The 18,111-nt window shown below is 41.1% G+C and overlaps 1 protein-coding gene across 3 annotated transcripts in view; it reads right to left on the reverse strand.

The window, feature by feature from the left end:
• LOC140122445 (glypican-5-like) overlaps positions 1-15,907 on the reverse strand; it is a 165,811-nt gene extending 149,904 nt beyond the window's left edge. For 2 of the 3 annotated variants that reach the window (XM_072143316.1, XM_072143317.1), the window contains exon 1: positions 15,444-15,906. In XM_072143316.1, the coding sequence (XP_071999417.1) occupies positions 15,444-15,594 (151 nt within the window). In that variant the 5' untranslated portion in view covers positions 15,595-15,906. Of the gene's footprint in view, positions 1-15,443 lie in introns of all 3 variants that reach the window. The other variant, XM_072143318.1, reaches the window with a different exon arrangement.
• Between the last annotated feature and the right edge of the window lie 2,204 nt (positions 15,908-18,111).

The raw sequence follows: 18,111 nt of genomic DNA on the forward strand, positions 1-18,111 counted from the left end.
CACATGATCATTTCTTAAAGGGGTTGGACAGACAATTTGCAAATGACTGCCTAGGCCATCACTTAAAAATATCCTGGCCAACACCTTTACCAAGCCACTGGGGCAGATTTACTTACCTGGCCCATTCGCGATCCAGCGGCGCGTTCTCTGCGCTGGATTCGGGTCCGGCCGCGATTTATGATGGTATTTCCTCCGCCATCCACCAGGTGGCGCTGCTGCGCTGAAGTCCGCTGGAATGCTTTGAAATACACCGGCCTATCCTGGATGAAGGTTAGTGAAATTTTCGCGACACAATTTATTTTTTTTAAATGTGGCGGTTTTTCCGAATCCGTCGGGTTTTCGCTCGGCCACGCCCCCTGATTTCCGTCGCGCGCATGCCGGCGTCGATGCGCCACAATCCGATCACGTGCGCCAAAATCCCAGGGCAATTCAGGTACAATCGGCGCAAATCGGAAATAGTCGGGTAACACGTCGGGAAAACGCGAATCAGGCCCTTAGTAAATGACCCCCACTGTTTTCCTTAGCAGCCACTATTACCACATTGTGGTTAGGTATAGTTACGGTATTAATGTACTGTCTATGACTTCTATATTTCATGGGATTATTGGCTAAACCAAAAAATACCCCTTCTGAAATTATGGTGACCAAATAACCACGATTAACCATACCAAGTGCATTGTGGGATAATTTCCACAAACAAGCAATAGATGAGAGAAATGAATTCTTACAATAAGTGGTCAAAGCAGAACAAGATCCATTACTTGGCCCAGGTCTGATACAATAAGGTACATTCACACCTAATTTTCTTCGTATGGCGACTGTATATGACAGGAAAGCCCCTGGCTGACCGTATCCATAGACATGTACAGGAAGACTGAAGCATACGTCGTATACTATGGAAAATGCAGGAAGAAAAGACACAGCAGCTGCATTTTCCCACCTTACTCCCTCCTGCCGAGTGACGTATACACACTCAGGGAACAGATTCAAAGTATTGTATCCCCCACGGCCTCCGCTGAGCGTATACATGACTCCGCAGGAGGGAGGTCACAGCCCATATATCATATATTATATAATATTATATGGACAGTGTAACCATGTAAATATATGACTGCACCACACATCAAAGAGACATACTTTTTTTAGGCAAACAGTGGGAGGTGCAATAGATCTTTATTTAAATTCATACGCAAAAATATCCAGTTTAAAAACACTTAAAAGCACATACATGTGCACATTCTCACTCCAGCCAACCAGATATATCTATGCAAAAACAAGCAGTGGTTGCTGAACTACCCCTCTCCTGTTGAAACCTGGTGAGATAAGAATCCTGCTGTTCCACCATGAACTAAAGCGCACCATATGACCTAGCACCTAACATCGAGGGCTACTATACAATACTACTGATCAAACACCGCCACCACCACAATCCGATCACGTGCGACACAATCCCCTGTTAAATACCTGTCACAGCAGCGCAAAACCCAAAAACGCCAGAAAGTCGAAAAAATTGCGTCCGCAGACCCTCAGTAAGTAAGCCCCCATATCTTTAGCTTTCCATATCTCTGGTTCTATAGCACGGAGAACAGAAATCCTAAAATTACACAAGTAGCATGGTCCTAGGTCCCACTGAATTCAAGATACTGTTGTCTAAATCGATGCTCATGTGTAAAGCGAACCTCTCAGGTCCAAGTGATAGGAGCACTGCTTGTGTGCAATCTCAAGTTACATTCATGCAAGGGCACAACCAGGGGCGTAACTCGGAGAGGCAGAGCCCCATAGCAGGTTTCTGAATGGGGCCCACTTACCCCTTAAAAAAATATACAGATTTGTTTACTCACACATGTGAGTTACAATCACACACATTATATACACACCATATATACACAGACAGCATATACACATACAGACAATATCATATACTTACATACATAAAAATGCAGCATATACACACCACATACAGCATATTCACACCAAATACCCAAGATTACTGGGCCCCCTGACACTGTGGGCCCCGTAGCAGCTGCTATGGCTGCTACCCCTGTAGTTACGCCTCTGGGCACAACTCCGATCTCAAGGGGTTGGACTCCTTTATCACAGATTGTTCTTTAGACGTAGGCCCTAACTTGAAATAATTGACAAAATCATTATCATGTGTTGTTAAAAGACAATAACGTATGAATTGCACAAGTTGTGCCGCCTCCCACTTGATTTTTTTTTTTTTTGGCTCTAAATCCGGCAAGTATTTACCGATCTAGCCGATAAAAATTGGCCATGGCCCAGCCGTATGATTATGGCTGGAGGATTAAAGAGGTAAGTCGGGTTGGCTAGAATGTCTTCAGATACTGCAAATGAAAAATCTATTTATATAATACAGAATATATTTGCACATATTAATGTCATAATCCGGGGGTAAGAAAAATGTTTACTTAGCCTCCTCCAGACGTAAGAAGACGCAGATGGACTCAATGAACTGTAGCTTTTGGCAGCTTTCTTATTTGTAATCTTTGTTTGATATTGACTTTAGATAACAAGAATGTATCCCATTAGGGCCATATTGTCATCTCCGAGCTGTAATTACTGTAACTATTCATCAGCATTTCTCTATGTACAAAATCACCTGGTGTAAATGGGGGCCTCTGCAAAAAGTTTGTTATATTTGTAACATTGGGACATCAACCAATGGTCCCTCAGAATGTTTAGTTGTATGTAAGTCGGTACTGTATAATTTTATAATTGTAACTCCAGACTTATTTATTTTGTCCGAGTGACAATTGGGTTTTGGATTTGTTTTTGCTGTCATGGAAACAATAATTATACATAAAACTTCATTACAGACACCTTACAGTTGATCATTGCAGTCTGGGACTAAAGTAACATCCAGAGAGTTTAACCAGAGGCCACAGTGGGCAGAGAGGTCCGTCTGTAACTAGAGGTCATGTGTATTAGGTAGGTTGAATATTTTAGGCTATTTTCAAACCACATTTAACTGTTTAATGCTAAATATGGGAGCAGAAGTTCTGCCATTGAGATCCAAGGGTCCACATCCAAGATCATCATCAACATTTTACTAGATACTGTACATCAACATTGTTGAAGGTCAACTGTCTCATTGTCGTGGATACAGAAAGGGACTGAAAAACCTTTACAAATAGACCCTATACAAACAGAGATAAATGAAAATGAAAATGTGTGCTTAAGTCCGACGGACATTAGTTTATCCTCAGTAAGACGCGTTTATCTTCTATTCCAGATGTGCTAAATGTCCCAAATGACATATATCTTTTCAAATTGTCTAAAATTTGCGATATTTTTTGGCGCCAAAAGACTCCAACCACACCCATACTTGAGGAAAACATGAGAAAATGGAAAAAGAGACATTTGTGCAACAGTCTGGAGACATTTCATAAAAACGGAAAAAATAAAACCCTAATTAAATAGACAAATTTAACCGTACCGCTCCGTACACAGGGAAAAGATAGGACATGTCCTATCTTTCCACGTATAACCACACTGTGTGCCATGTATCTCTGTGGAGAGGGACAGGGGTGAGCGCCCCTCTCCCGTGGGCCGTCGTGTGCCCGATGTGTGCCCGCCGTGCTACGGCACCGCAGACACACGATAGTGTGCATGCAGCCTAAGGCTCCTTTCACACGAATGTAATGGCCTTATGTACGATACAGTCATTCAAATGGATGGCTGTACTGCCCATTGAAATGAATGGGGTCGTGTGCTACCGGTACTGAAAAAACAAAAATGTCTGTGTGATGGGGGCCTAAGGCTTCATGTTGGCAGCAGGTACAAATGCTGTGCTGTGATGTTTAGTTCTGAATTGACTTTTGTCTATAATCATCACTATCTAACCTAAACAAACTTTGTAGTAGCTTATTAGAATCAGTAACTCTTTTCCCTAATATCTATTTCTTCTCCCACGTCTAGCACAGATTATTTTACTGAATTCACAAGTTAAATCTATCTCAAGTAAAGTCTCCCCACTAGGGAGTGGGGCAAGCTGCAAGGACACAGAGAGGTAAATACTGTATCACTCCAGAGCAGAATTAACATTATAACTGCTCAGTGTTGCTGTATAATATCCCCCATGCTGCTACTGAAACAAGGGAGCAAGGTCTATAGCAGAAACAAAATGGCAGCTAATATTTACACATTCTGGATATGAATTCATACAAATAATTAGAAATAGAGCCTAATGGGGGGAAAACTGATATTATAACTTACAAATATTGTTATTACTCGAGTTAACCTGTGGTAACCCAAGTAAAAACTGAAGTTCAGCTTTGTCATCAGATTTACAAGGGTTACAATAGCACTGGTGTATTACAGCTGCCTAACCTCTTAGCCCCTATCCCTGTATTACACAATCACTGCAAATAAGTGAAATGGAAGGAAATGGAAGTGTGAGGGGATCACATAGTTTGTGTGTTTGCATCCAGTCTTACGCCTACAGCTTCACATGTGGAGTAGCCTTTAGTGTAACAGCCAACATAAACACAAGTTCCCATTTGTATTCTGCAACAATAAAACAAACAGCAAGTAACAGCCACATAACACAGGCATCTTCACTAAACCCTAAGCCATATTTCTAGTCTGCGCCTTGTTTACTGTCTCGTAAACCTGCAGCTGTATTATCACTGCCATTGGCTTGGCTTGTGTTGGCTTGGGATGGTTTTGGCAGTGTCTTCATACATTAAATAGGCCATGAAATCAATTGTAGATGTGGTCCGTACATTTTGCAAAAGTTGCACTAAAGTTGCCTGAAAGGGATTGTGTAAGAAATGTAATGTAGATACAGTGTAGTAGTAGATATAGAGGTAAGAACAAGAAACACACACCACTGGACACTCCATCTAATGATGTATCTTGACACATAAGGCTCTACCCCTTTAATACTTCTGGCGTATCTAGGGAAGTCGCACCCTCCAAAAATACATTTGGTCCTCATTGGCTCCACTTACTTTTACAAACATCACATGCACCAACAGGCTTGAACGGTCTCTGGCTGTAGCGAGTGTGCAGGTCCAGGACAGGAGCACCCCATGCCGGTCTACTCTGCTGCCGGTCGTTCGCCCTTCACATGCCTCAACACCCACTGGAGGTGGCGTGAAGGGGAAAATGATTTAAATGCCTGGGAGTTCACCAATAAATTAGATTATTTTAGCTGTTGTACAAGCAGAGTCGGCTCCAGGTTTTAGTAGGCCCCTGGGCGACAGAGCCTCAGTGGGCCCCTTACCAGTGAACTCACATGGCAGCATTAAAAATTCCTGTTCCCTAAAATATTCCCTAGTTTATCATACCAAACAGCCCCCTCATGGGTATTTTATATACAGCCCCCTCATGGGTATTTTATATACAACCCCCTCATGGTTATATTATATACAGCCCCCTCATGGTTATTTTATATACAGCCACCCTCATAGTTATTTTATATACAACCCCCTCATGGGTATTTTATATACAGCCCCCTCATGGTTATTTTATATACAACCCCCTCATGGGTATTTTATATACAGCCCCCTCATGGTTATTTTATATACAACCCCCTCATGGGTATTTTATATACAGCCCCCTCATGGTTATTTTATATACAACCCCCTCCCCCTCACACCCTAAGGATTCATTAGATACAGCCCCCTCAACCCCATGGATTCCTTATGCACAGCAGCTCTAGGCACTTCATGAATAAAGATTTATATCGGGGTCAGCTTATACTCAAGTATATACAGTAATAAGCCACAAAAAACTGGGAAAACTCATTAGGATTCATTTACTGTATCTTAGCACTTTCTCTTTTTCTCTCTTATATTTGCAACTTTTTTTGGCACTTTTGTGAATTTGTGCCTAAATTTGCATCTTTTCCACTCTCCTAGTAAAGTTAGCAACGCACACATTTTTCAGTCTGATATATTTTTTTAAACTATAGATGTGGACGTATCAAAAAGTGACAATTTTGGCACAAATCATGGTTACATAGTTGGAAATAAACTCCAGTCCTGGTCAGGTGTAGGAAAACCTTTAGAATAGTTTACAGAGGAGTTTGTGACTTTTGTGCAACTTTCTAATAAAAAGTCTTATTTTACTCTAAGATAAATCAAACCAATCCAAAACCCATAAATACAAAAAAAAGACATGCACAAATGTCCTGCCTAAAAATAAATGCCTCCCATTGACTTGGGTATGGGGTGGGAAAGGCATTGGTCACTAATGAAATGCACTGAAGCCTCCCCCCACTCAATTAATGCCCTAAAGCAGCCCCCCACTCATTCAATGACCTGAGGTGGCCTCCCCCTCATTATAAAAAAAATTAACTCAGTACTTACCTCTGAAGCTCCCTGCAGCTTCTCTTCTCTCTTGAGGTACCTGTGAAGCAGCGCAGGTAGAGATGCACACACTTTGATGTCATCAAGCGGTGACACCGCCGCATCATATCGTGTGCGCGGGCACCATGCATTTACCCATCTTTAACCATGCTGCTACGCAGGAACCCCCAAAAAAGAAGAGGAGCTGCAGGGAGCCCCAGAGGTAAGTACTCTATATATTATATTTATATATAATTTATTACATTATTTTTAAGTTGATACATTTTTTTTAAATGTAGGCTTAAAAGCTGAAACATTTTTTGTTATATATATATATTCTATATGTAATATAGCTTTATTCATACAAACATTTTAATAGCATACTGTATATACCGCAAGTTTTGTTATATCAAATGTCTGTTTTAACTGTGTGTCATCTAGGGTAACAACAGGGATTCAAGGCAAAAAGAAAATTGTGGTAAGTTTTTATAATGTATTTTTTAAATTTATTAGGGATTTTTTATTTTTAATTGCATTTTTTTTTTACAAAAATAGGTCAGAAAAGACCTTTGGGAACCATTTTTTAAATATTTTATTTTTACATTTTTTCTACTGTAACTTTGCTGTCATTCTGGAGATAACATGTTCAATCATGAGATGACCCAGATGAATACAGGCACCAGACCTCGACTGAATATTGTTTATGACCAAAATGAGAAGATTGAGGCGTTAAATACTTGGACAGGCTCCTTAAGCTTGCGCTGTAAATATACAGGAACATTAAAGCATAATAGGTAACATAGGAGTCTTAGTAACATACTGGACCACAATAATAATCCTTTATTTATATAGTGCACACAGATTACACAGCGCTGCACAGAGTTTTCCAAATCAGTCCCTGTCCCCAATGGGGCTCACAATCTAATCCACCTTCCAGTATGTTTTTTTTTTTTTGGAGTGTGGGAGGAAACCGGAGGACCCGGAGGAAACCCAAGCAAACACAAAGAGAACATACAAACTCTTTGCAAATGTTGACCCTGGGAATTTAACCCATGTCCCCAGCACTGCAAGGCTGTAATGCTAACCACTAAGCCACTGTGCCACCCTCACAATACAAAAGGGATTTTTACTCTTAAAGGGGTTATATCAAGAAGACATCCCTGTGCATATGTCTTTAAAAGTTGGCACGCCATTGAATGGCTGTGATGTCTGCTGGTCATCTGTCAGAAGGATTTTGCTTTCTACCTCAGTTCTCAGATCGAAAGGCAATAAAATATAAAAGAAAACCTGTGTCCAGTGTCAGAACATTAACCTCCACTGCTACCTGGAAATTATCACTAAACATCGTAGCTGCTATTGGCACGTGCAGTGGATTGTCTTAAAGTCATGCAGTGTCTGCCTAAGAATTTTTATTGAAGGGAGTCTACCAGTGGTTTTAACCACACATAGGGGGGGATATACTAATTCTGGCGAAAGCATGACTGTCAGCATCGGAGATCAGTCTCCTGAAAGCACAGCCCGACGTATTAAAATGGCGCACAGCTGTAAGTAATTAATGGGTCGACGGTAATAATCAGTCATGTGCCATAAAAATGCTGACATCAATGAGATGTGCGCCAAAAGCTTACATGGACTGCGCCTTAATTTTGCTTTCTGAGCATTTTTTCCTGGTATATTGTGCGCCAAAAAATGCCTACAAAATACACATAAATGTGACGGACAATGTGGAAAAGTTAGGCCAAGCCCACTTGTGCATAAAAAAGACGGAGGAGTCGGGATCATCTGGAACATCTGTTCTTTCTGGAGCAAACTCATTATAAATGATCCGCAAGATACGATAATACATCTGTCCCCTAGTGTTGGATCGCAGCTCTGTGTAATCACACAATTGTGTGTTGTTGTGTTGTATTTATATTCCAGGATTGTAGCTGGACTAGGAGCACTGTAGTGCACTGTTGCCTGAGATCTCTTCACTGAACACAGCACAACCCCTACCCTCTGCTGTAGCAGTTTTCTTATTACATATTACAGCAGAGGGGAAAGATCTTGAGCAATTTGAGTGCAGACATCTAAGAACACAGAAGCGTGAATAGACTACCCCAATGTTCCAAGTCCAGCTACAATCGTGGAATATAAATCCATTTTTCCCAATCCTGCTGCTAACAACACAGAGAGAGACAGAAGTCATAATTAGGATAAACATAAAGCACAATGAGGTCCAAAAACACCGGCTGAATATCAGAAAGCAAAACAGCTTTATTATTTCGAAAGGTGAAGGATATTTAGTTTGTGTTTATATGTGTGTGTATAAAAAAAACTTTGTCTTCAGCTTTGCCAAGGATAAGCATGTATCACGCAGCTTAGAACAACGTCTTTATATTGTACCTCCACCCTGCTGGTTCCGACCTCCCAGGGAACACGCGTCTCTTTGAAGGGCTGCCAGATTCATTTATGTTCACGGTCACTTGTAGAACAGAAAACTAAAGCCTTTCTCATAAGTAAGTGGTATGGCATCAAATGGAAAAACACTGATATCTCTGCTGTGCAAAACACATGTCACTCCTTACACATAGTAAGGACAGCCATGATGGCGGGTGGATGATCCATAACAAGACATATAATGAATGAGCGAGAATCGGAATCACTTGTAATTGGGTGTCCATGTGATGTCATGGAGGTGTATATGAAGGCTTCAATGGCACAGTGGTTACTCTTCTTCACAATGGCAAAGTATGTCATAGGATGAGACAGTATCCATTTGGTGTGTCTTCATGCGTCTGCTCAATTTAATGGAGAGCCTTTTAGGGACTTTGTGCCGAAACTACAAGCAAAAGCCACATATTTTTCACAAAGTACCAAATGCCAGTTCAAAGTAACTAAAGTAACTCACAGGTTTCAAACGTATTAGCGTCCTGAGGGGAGCGATACAGTAGAAAGAAGGAGAAATTTGGATTATTATTGTTGTTTCCCTCTAAGGTCCCTTAACAGGATCAATTATAGGTCCTGAGAAGGGTCTACAATGATAATCCAGCTCTGTCAGCACCTCCTGCACTTCTAGTCACTTTTAAATAGCGCTGAACATGGCACGTTCCTATTGAGTCTTAAATGGTGAGCTGGGTGATGGCCTGGGTGCACACAGAGAGGTATCTATCTCCTGTCTATATATCTATCATCTATTTATCTAGTTATCTCTTATAATTTGTCTATTTCCTATCTGTATATCTAACCATTTATCTATCTAACTTTTTGTCTATCTATCTATATCTTTATCTATATATCTATCTCCATCTATTATCTATCTATCAATCAATCTTCTATCTATCCATCTATCTTTTATCATCTACCTATCTATCTATATAAATATATAAAATCTACTTTAGATTTATCCAGTCTGATATTGTCCAACCAGTGCAGAGAGTGTCAGAGAGATGTAGTAATACACCTCTTTGTCATGGATGTCATTTTGAGGAGGATTAAAGCAACAAAAAATATGTGCCATGGCCAAAAACTTTGAGTTGCGCACTAAAAATCTATATCTCAGACATTATTTTGGTTTAGAGATGAAGGAGAGGTATTAAACACGGCTGAAGTAACTTCGCAAACAGGATGTTTACATAGGATTCTTTTATTGTACAACACATGATACGGCACGTTTCGCCTCAGTACTAGAGCCTTCCTCAGACAAACACTGAGACCAGCAAGGTCTTGTCATGTATCAGAAGAGGTATGGACTTTCTATTGGCATTGGCATTCAGTTCTGGACACCGGTCCATAAAAAAGCTGCCCTGGAGGGTCTCAGTTATGAGCAAAGATTAAAACAATTAAATTTATTTAGTCTCAAAAAGAGATGACTAAGGGGGGACATGATTTATGTATCTAAATAAATATATGAATGGTACATACAAAAAACAGTAGAAAGTTGTTCCAGGTTAAATCAAATCAAAAGACTCAGGGCACTTTCACAGTCTGGAGACAACTAGGTGTAATCATCAAAGGTGACAGTTTTTGCTGTGAGAACTGTGAATCTGTGGAATAGCCTGCCTCAGGCGCTGGTCACAGCAGGGACAGCAGAGAGCTTCAAGAAGGGTCTAGATGCCTTTTTACATCTAAATAACATTGACCGTTATGTGATAATATGGAATTGTTTTGCTTAAATCCAATTCAATGATGGACATGTGTCTTTTTCGACCGTATCAACTATGTAACTATAGTAATATTACTTGGTGCCAAATCCAACCTTGAAATGGAATTTAAAAGGGAACCTGTCACCAGGTTTTACTAAATTAAACTGCTAGATACAGTAGTTAGGGTATGAACTGTCCTTTTTAGAATTCCCTCTTTTATGTGAACTGCTTCCCTTTTACCTATTATAAACCTTCTCCAATGTCACATGAAAAATGAGCAGAGAAGATTCATATTTGCCTGAGATGAGTCAAGGACTGCTTTGGGTGTTGTATTAAAGATAAGAATCTAATCTTTTTCAGATGGAATCAGCCTTTTGGTTCCATTATCTACAGAACCTGGTGATACAAGCAGTAAAAGACATGAAAATGCAAGCTGCAGATAAAAAAAACACATTACAACAGCTGGGGAGAGGTGATTTGCCTAATTACATTAATGTTTAATTATGTTAATGCATGCGTTAACAAAACACATGAGTTAATGTCATGTTCACAAGCTTACCTGTAAACACAAATGTTAACATTTAGGCCCAAGGCTGGCGCCACACGTGGCGCTTTGTCTGCGCTTGTCTCCATGGAAACGCCGATGCGATCGGGCCGAGGCCCGCCCCGGTGGGCGCGACTTTGTCTGCGTTTGCGCTTGCAAGCGCAGACAAAGCGCTACGCGTGGCGCCGGCCTAAGGCGCTGCTCACCCCTATCTGTAGGAAGCTCAGCAGTCGTACTGCAAATCAGGGCATAAATAGGACCTGCTCTATGTTTTGTGGTGCGGCTGCCTGCCTTGGGCACAGTATATGGCCTCCAGTGACTACAATGGCAGCCATGATTGTGCCATAAATTACTTTATATAGTTACAGGCAGTCCCCAACTAAAAGGAGTATTCCCATTCCAATTAAATGGTATTGTTTGAATTATTAAAAGTTATTCAAGTTTCCAATATACTTTCTGTATCAATTCCTCACGGTTTTCTAGATCTCTGCTTGCTGTCATTCTATAGGAAGCTTCTATGTTTATTTCCAGTGGACAGAAATCTGACCCTGGTCACACAGGTGCACAGCTCCTTATATCACATGGCTCTGATTACTCTCTGTTATACTAACGAGCTGTGCACCTGTGTGTCAGATTTCTATCCCCTGGGTGCAGAGATCTAGAAAACTGAAGAATTGATACAGAAAGTATATTGGAAAATTGTATAGTTCATAATACAAAAAAATAATAAAATAGACCATTTTCAATTTACATATAAATTCAACGTAAAGAACCTATCTTGTATGTAACTTGGGGACTGTCTGTATAGTCATGGAAAAAATCTTGTAGCTTTCACTCATATTAGGCAATTACTGGACTAAGTACCATTGAGTCTTATTTTGCAAATTTGAATCTACATATTAATCTTATGAATTCTTTCTGTTCTAATATATATATGCTGCCTGCATATAGGACTCTAAGTGCAATCTGCTAAGCTCCTCCTGCTCTATAACATGCTGCCTGCATATAGGACATAATGTACAATCTTCTCAGCCCATCTTGCTTTAAAACATGCTATTTGCACATAGTGTACTATGAACAATTTACTCAACTTCTGCTCTATAACATGCTTCCTGCAGACAGAACAATCTGCTCAGTTTCTCCTGCCCTATACCATACGGCCTGCAGATAGGATGCTATTTGCTCAGTTCCTCCTGCTCCATAATATGCTGTGTGCAGCTTGGATGCTCTGGACAATGTGATCAGCTGATCCTGCTTAATAATATCTTGGATTTAGATATTACAGTATGTACAATCTGTTCAGCTGATCCTGCTCTATAACATGCTGCCTGCAGATAGGACAATATGTAAAATCTGCTGAGCTGCTCCTGTTCTATAACATGTTGCCTGCAGATTGGACACTATGTACATTCTGCACAGCTCCTCCTGCTCTACAACATTCTGATTCCAGACAGGACACTATTAACAATCTGCTCAGCTCCTCCTGCTCTATAACATGCTGCATTCAGATAGGACACTATGTAAAATCTGCTCAGCTCCTCCTGCTCTACAACATGCTGTCTGCAGATAGGACACTATGTACAATCTTCTCAGCTCCTCTTGTTCTATAACATCCTGTCTGCATAAAGGACACTATGCACCGCATTCACAGCCACTTCTGCTCTATAACATGCTTCCTGCAGATAGGACACTATGTAGAACTTTCTTAGCCACACCTGCGCTATAACAAACTCCCTTCACATTTCTCAGCATTTTAATGATGAAAGGTTTTCTGAAAAAGAAATAACTATTGAGATTTTACAGAGTAGGTTCCAATATACACATGCAGACTGATGCGACAATAATTGGCAACAACGTCTCCTAGAAACATTTGTGCCTGGTTATTGCCCATTTGTTTGCTACATTTGCATGTATCAATAAATAAATTGCTACTGTATCCAGACCAACACATTGTAAATCCTGAGTCTGCATATGTCAGCAGCACATCGCTCTGTTTACATGGGACAATGTGCTGCAGGCAAACAAGCATCTATTATGTGGCACAAACAAGGTCTTTGGCCGCTTGCCACAGGCAAATGATGAGGAGAGACCCATCAACAATCCATCTTGATAATCTGCCCAATAATTGTCATGTTTGAAAGGATCGCAACTATATGTCCTCATCCGTTTAATATGTAGGGTATATTCACCAAAGTGTCTACATCGACATTTATGTGTATGGGGGTAGCACATGGAATTCAGCATGTCCCAATCAGAGGAAGAGGACAGACATCTAACTCCCCAAAAATGTGATAACCACATTAATTGTCCCAAGTTCAAGAAGACACATAAAAATAACAGGTTAGACTTGAGGATTTGATCCAGGGATCTATGTTAATTATATTTGTGGGATCAGGAAGGAATTTCGCCCCACTATTGGCCAATTTAGATCAGGTCCTCTAGATGACCAATCATAAACTGTTGACCCATTCTGAGCACTGATCTGATACTAACAACCTAACGTAAGCACTGATCTGTTACTGATAACCTATCATGAGGACTGATCTGGTGACCTATCCAGAGGACTGTTCTAATACTAATGACCTACCCGAAGCACTGATCTGATGAGGATACAGTAGGATGACCTACTGTATCCTGAGGACCCTGATACTGATGACTCTGTGGTTTGATCTGTTGCTGATGCCCTAACCTGAGGACTTCTCTGATGATCTATCCTGCGGACTTCTCTGATGACCTATCTGAGGACTGATCTGATGACCCATCCTGAGGACTTCTCTGATGACCTATCCTGAGGACTGATGTGATGACCTATCCTGAGGACTGCTCTAATACTGATGACCTACCCGAAGCACTGATCTAAAAAGGATGACCTATCCTGAGGACTGATCTGACACTGATGAACTATCCCATGGACCGATCTGACACTGATGACCTACCCCAAGGACCGATCTGACACTGATGACCTACCCCAAGGACTGAACTGACACTGATGACCTACCCAGAGTACTGATCTGACACTGATGACCTACCCTCAGTACCGATCTGACCTTGATGGCCTACCCTGAGTACCAATCTGACACTGATGACCTATTCTAAGAACTAATCTAATTCCGATGACTTTAACTAAGGACCAAGCTGATACTGATGACCTATTCTGAGGTTCAATCTGATTCTGTTGACCCGACCAGAGGACTGGTCTGATGACTTTATTTAGGACCAATCTGATACTTATGACCTATTCTGATGACCAATCTAATTCGACGACACCTACTTGAGGGCTGATCTAATACTGATGACTTTATCCTGAGGACCAATCTGTTTCTATCGAATTTACCTGAGGACTGATTTTACTGAATTTACTGAATTTACCAATGACTACACCTGAGGACTGATCTGATACTGACGGACTATCCTGAAGACCGTTCTGTTGCTGATGATCTTTACTGAACACTGTTTTGTTTCTGATGACTAACTTGTCCTGATATACTTTAATGCATGCAAATGTTCTAGCATAAAAATATACAGCATATATATATATATATATATATATATATATATATATATATATAAAACAAAATCAGTTAAGTTACTACCCTTGTATATATCCCATGTTTGCTGTGTCCACTATTTTGCACTCTTCTATACCAGAGACCTTGAATTCTCTGAAAAATCATCTTGTCACACACTTCACAGTACAGATGCTCGTACTGCAGCCACTATATAATCTGATGGCATAAACTGCTCACAAGAAATCCCCATCTAATCCTATTACAGAAGATAACCACATGGGATGGCCCCAGCACTGAACCATCGCAAGTCCTCTATTACATGAACTTTCTGTACAAGCCCCTCATATTATCACATCACAGCTGATGTGCAGAATCTTTCAGGATTTTATACTATGAAGTTTTATGTTTAGGGTATATATCATCACCGCAAAACATACAGTAAACTATATAACAAGAGATGAAAGAAAAATCTGACACTCGTAGTAGAAATGACAGCGTAATTTCACAGGGACTTTTACGCGCACATATGATTTTGGATAGGGCTGCAGGTAATACAGGTGGTCCACTATTTAGGAACACCCGACTTACAGACAACCCCTAGTTACACACGGACCTCTGGATGTTGGTAATTTACTGTACTTTAGTCCTAGGCTACAATAATCATCTGTAACAGTTATCACTGGTGTCTGTAATGAAGCTTTATTATTAATCCTGGTTCAACAATTCAACATTTTTAAAATCCAATTGTCACATAGACCAAAAAAATTCTGTCTGGAGCTACAATTATGAAAAATTGATTTCCAACTTACACACAAATTTAACGTAAGAACAAACCTACAGAATCTTGTAAGTAACTGCCTGTATACTTAATTTACTACAATTCACCAGTGACAAGGTGGCTTTACATAAACCGCAGTAAACCAATGATATATAGGAATAAGTTATCACTTACCCTGAATTGGTACCTCAGGCACCAGCCGACCTCTCCCGATCTCCTGAAGCTGGAATGCTGCACGCACCTCATGACAACTTGGGGGGCGCTCAGATGGCAAAGATGGCACCAAACTGAGGAGCAGGAGGATGAGCAGAAGTAACATTGGCATCTCACCAAGCAGAGGGGTACACACCGATGTGCACCAACCTCTATTTACCTCTATTCTGCATCTATCTGTTTCAAAGACCAATGCCTACACACCTAGGCAATGTCCCGTACCCTCATTGTACCATGAAGAACATTATGCCAGGGTAGAATAAATCAGGACTTGTGGGTTACAAACACCTATAGTCCAATCTTCTATTTATTTGGGTGCCAGCTTCATTCTGCGTCTTTGTAGAGTCTCAGGCTGCAGGACAGCTCCCTCCCTGCCTCACTTGTGTAGTTGTGTCTCCTCACTTCATGCCTCCCTCCAGCATGCTGATCCTCAGCCCCTCCCTACCTCCCTCTCGCCTCATCCCCCATTTAACTCCCCACTTCCCAATCAGCCCTCTCGGCTGTCACCCATCAGCTATCCTCACATTACTGCCGGCCACGTCTGAGCCCTGCTTGGCTCACTGTCCACATCATGATGGAAGATATACATTGCATGTGTCAGTCGGCTTATTACAGCATGGCCAAAACCCTGGGACAGTGACTCCAGCAGTTTAGAAAGGTCAACAAATCAAGTGAGAGTAATGAAAACCACAAGTGTAGGAGCCGCATTCGGCGCAGTAAATGAAATGCTTTGCATAACGCAGAAGTAATTAAATTCAGCCCTGTGGACGGTACATTATCCTGTTCGTGCAGGGGCGGAGGACTGAGAGCTTTTCTGGCTGACCATTACAATAGACACTTGACAATTATAAATAATCCACTGCCAAACAATTTGTAATCCGCAGACCTGTCGTCTCTCCCGACTTCTCTGTTGTCCTGAGAAATTACAACGCTGGATCTTCATTTATTATATCATGGCACATTTTCAGATCCTCTGTTAGGTTAGGCCGGTGACACACGTGGTGTTTTTGTTGCGTTTTTTTTCATTGCGTTTTTGCTCATGGCACATTTTCAGATCCTCTGTTAGGTTGGGCAACTTTTGAGCAGAGAGCACAGGGCTGCACTGAATGCAATCATTTTGCCCGTTATTTACAGACCCGTTGAAGTAGTAGACCATATCCTAGTAGTCAGAACCGTTTCTCACGTATCACTGGTAAACTCTCAATTATAAGGATCAGTGTAAAACAGAAGCCAGACTAAGGCAAATCAGTTGTGAAAAATGGAAAAAAATATCTGTTTTCAAAGCTAAGTATTGGCACATATGTATTGACTCGTGTATAAGCATAGGGTGGGAAATGCAGCCACTACTCTCTCTAATAAAATGACCAGTATTCTCCCCTCATGAATGAAATGTCCAAACCAACCCCTCCAATTAATAAAGTGTCCTACAGAGTGCCCCATTACTGAAATATACTGCAGATCGCCCCCATTACTAAAATGTCCAGCAGAGTTCCCCCATTTCTAAAATGTCCAGCAGATCGCTACCATTACTAAAATGTCCAGCAGGTCGCCCCCATTACGAAACTGTCCAGCAGAGTGCTACATTAATAAAATGTCCAGCAGATCGTCCCATCACTAAAATGTCCAGCAGAGTGCCCCCATTACCAAAATGTCCAGCAGAGTGCCTCCATTACCAAAATGTCCAGCAGAGTGCCCCCATTTCTAAAATGTCCAGCAGATCGCCCCCATTACTAAAATGTCCAGCAGATCACCACCATTACTAAAATGTACAGCAGATCGCCCCATTACTAAACTGTCCAGCAGATCGCCCCCATTACTAAAATGTACAGCAGATCGCCCCCATTACTAAACTGTCCAGCAGATCACCACCATTACTAAAATGTACAGCAGATCGATCCCCATTACTAAACTGTCCAGCAGAGTGCCACATTACTTAAATGTCCTCCAGAACATCTCCTTTATTAAAATATCCAGCAGATTGCCCCCATTACTAAAATGTCCAGCAGATTGTCCCCATTACTAAAATGTCTAGCAGATCACCACCATTACTAAAATGTACAGCAGATCGCCCCCATTACTAAACTGTCCAGCAGAGTGCCACATTAATAAATGGCCCAGCAGAGCGCCCCATTACTAAAATGTCAAGCAGATCTCTCCCATTTCTAAAATGTCTAGTAGAGTGCCCTCATTACTAAAATGTTCAGTATAGTGACCCCATCACTAAAATGTCCAGCAGATCTCCCCGATTACTAAAATATCCAGCAGAGTGCCCCCATAACTAAAATGTCCAGCAGATCCCCCTTATTACTAAAATGTCCAGCAGATCGCCCCATTACTAAAATGTCCAGCAGATCCCCCTTATTACTAAAATGTCCAGCAGATCGCCCCATTACTAAAATGTCCAGCAGATCGCCCCATTACTAAAATGTCCAGCAGATCCCCCCATTACTAAAATGTCCAGCAGATCGCCCCATTACTAAAATGTCCAGCAGATTGCCCCATTACTAAAATGTCCAGCAGAGTGCCCCATTACTTAAATGTCCTCCAGAACGTCTCCTTTATTAAAATGTAAAGCAGATCGCCCAATTTCTAAAATGTCCAGCAGATCGCCCCCATAACTAAAATGTCC

The sequence above is a fragment of the Engystomops pustulosus genome, chromosome 3, assembly GCF_040894005.1.
Source record: "Engystomops pustulosus chromosome 3, aEngPut4.maternal, whole genome shotgun sequence".
Classification (NCBI taxonomy): Eukaryota; Metazoa; Chordata; class Amphibia; order Anura; family Leptodactylidae; genus Engystomops; species Engystomops pustulosus.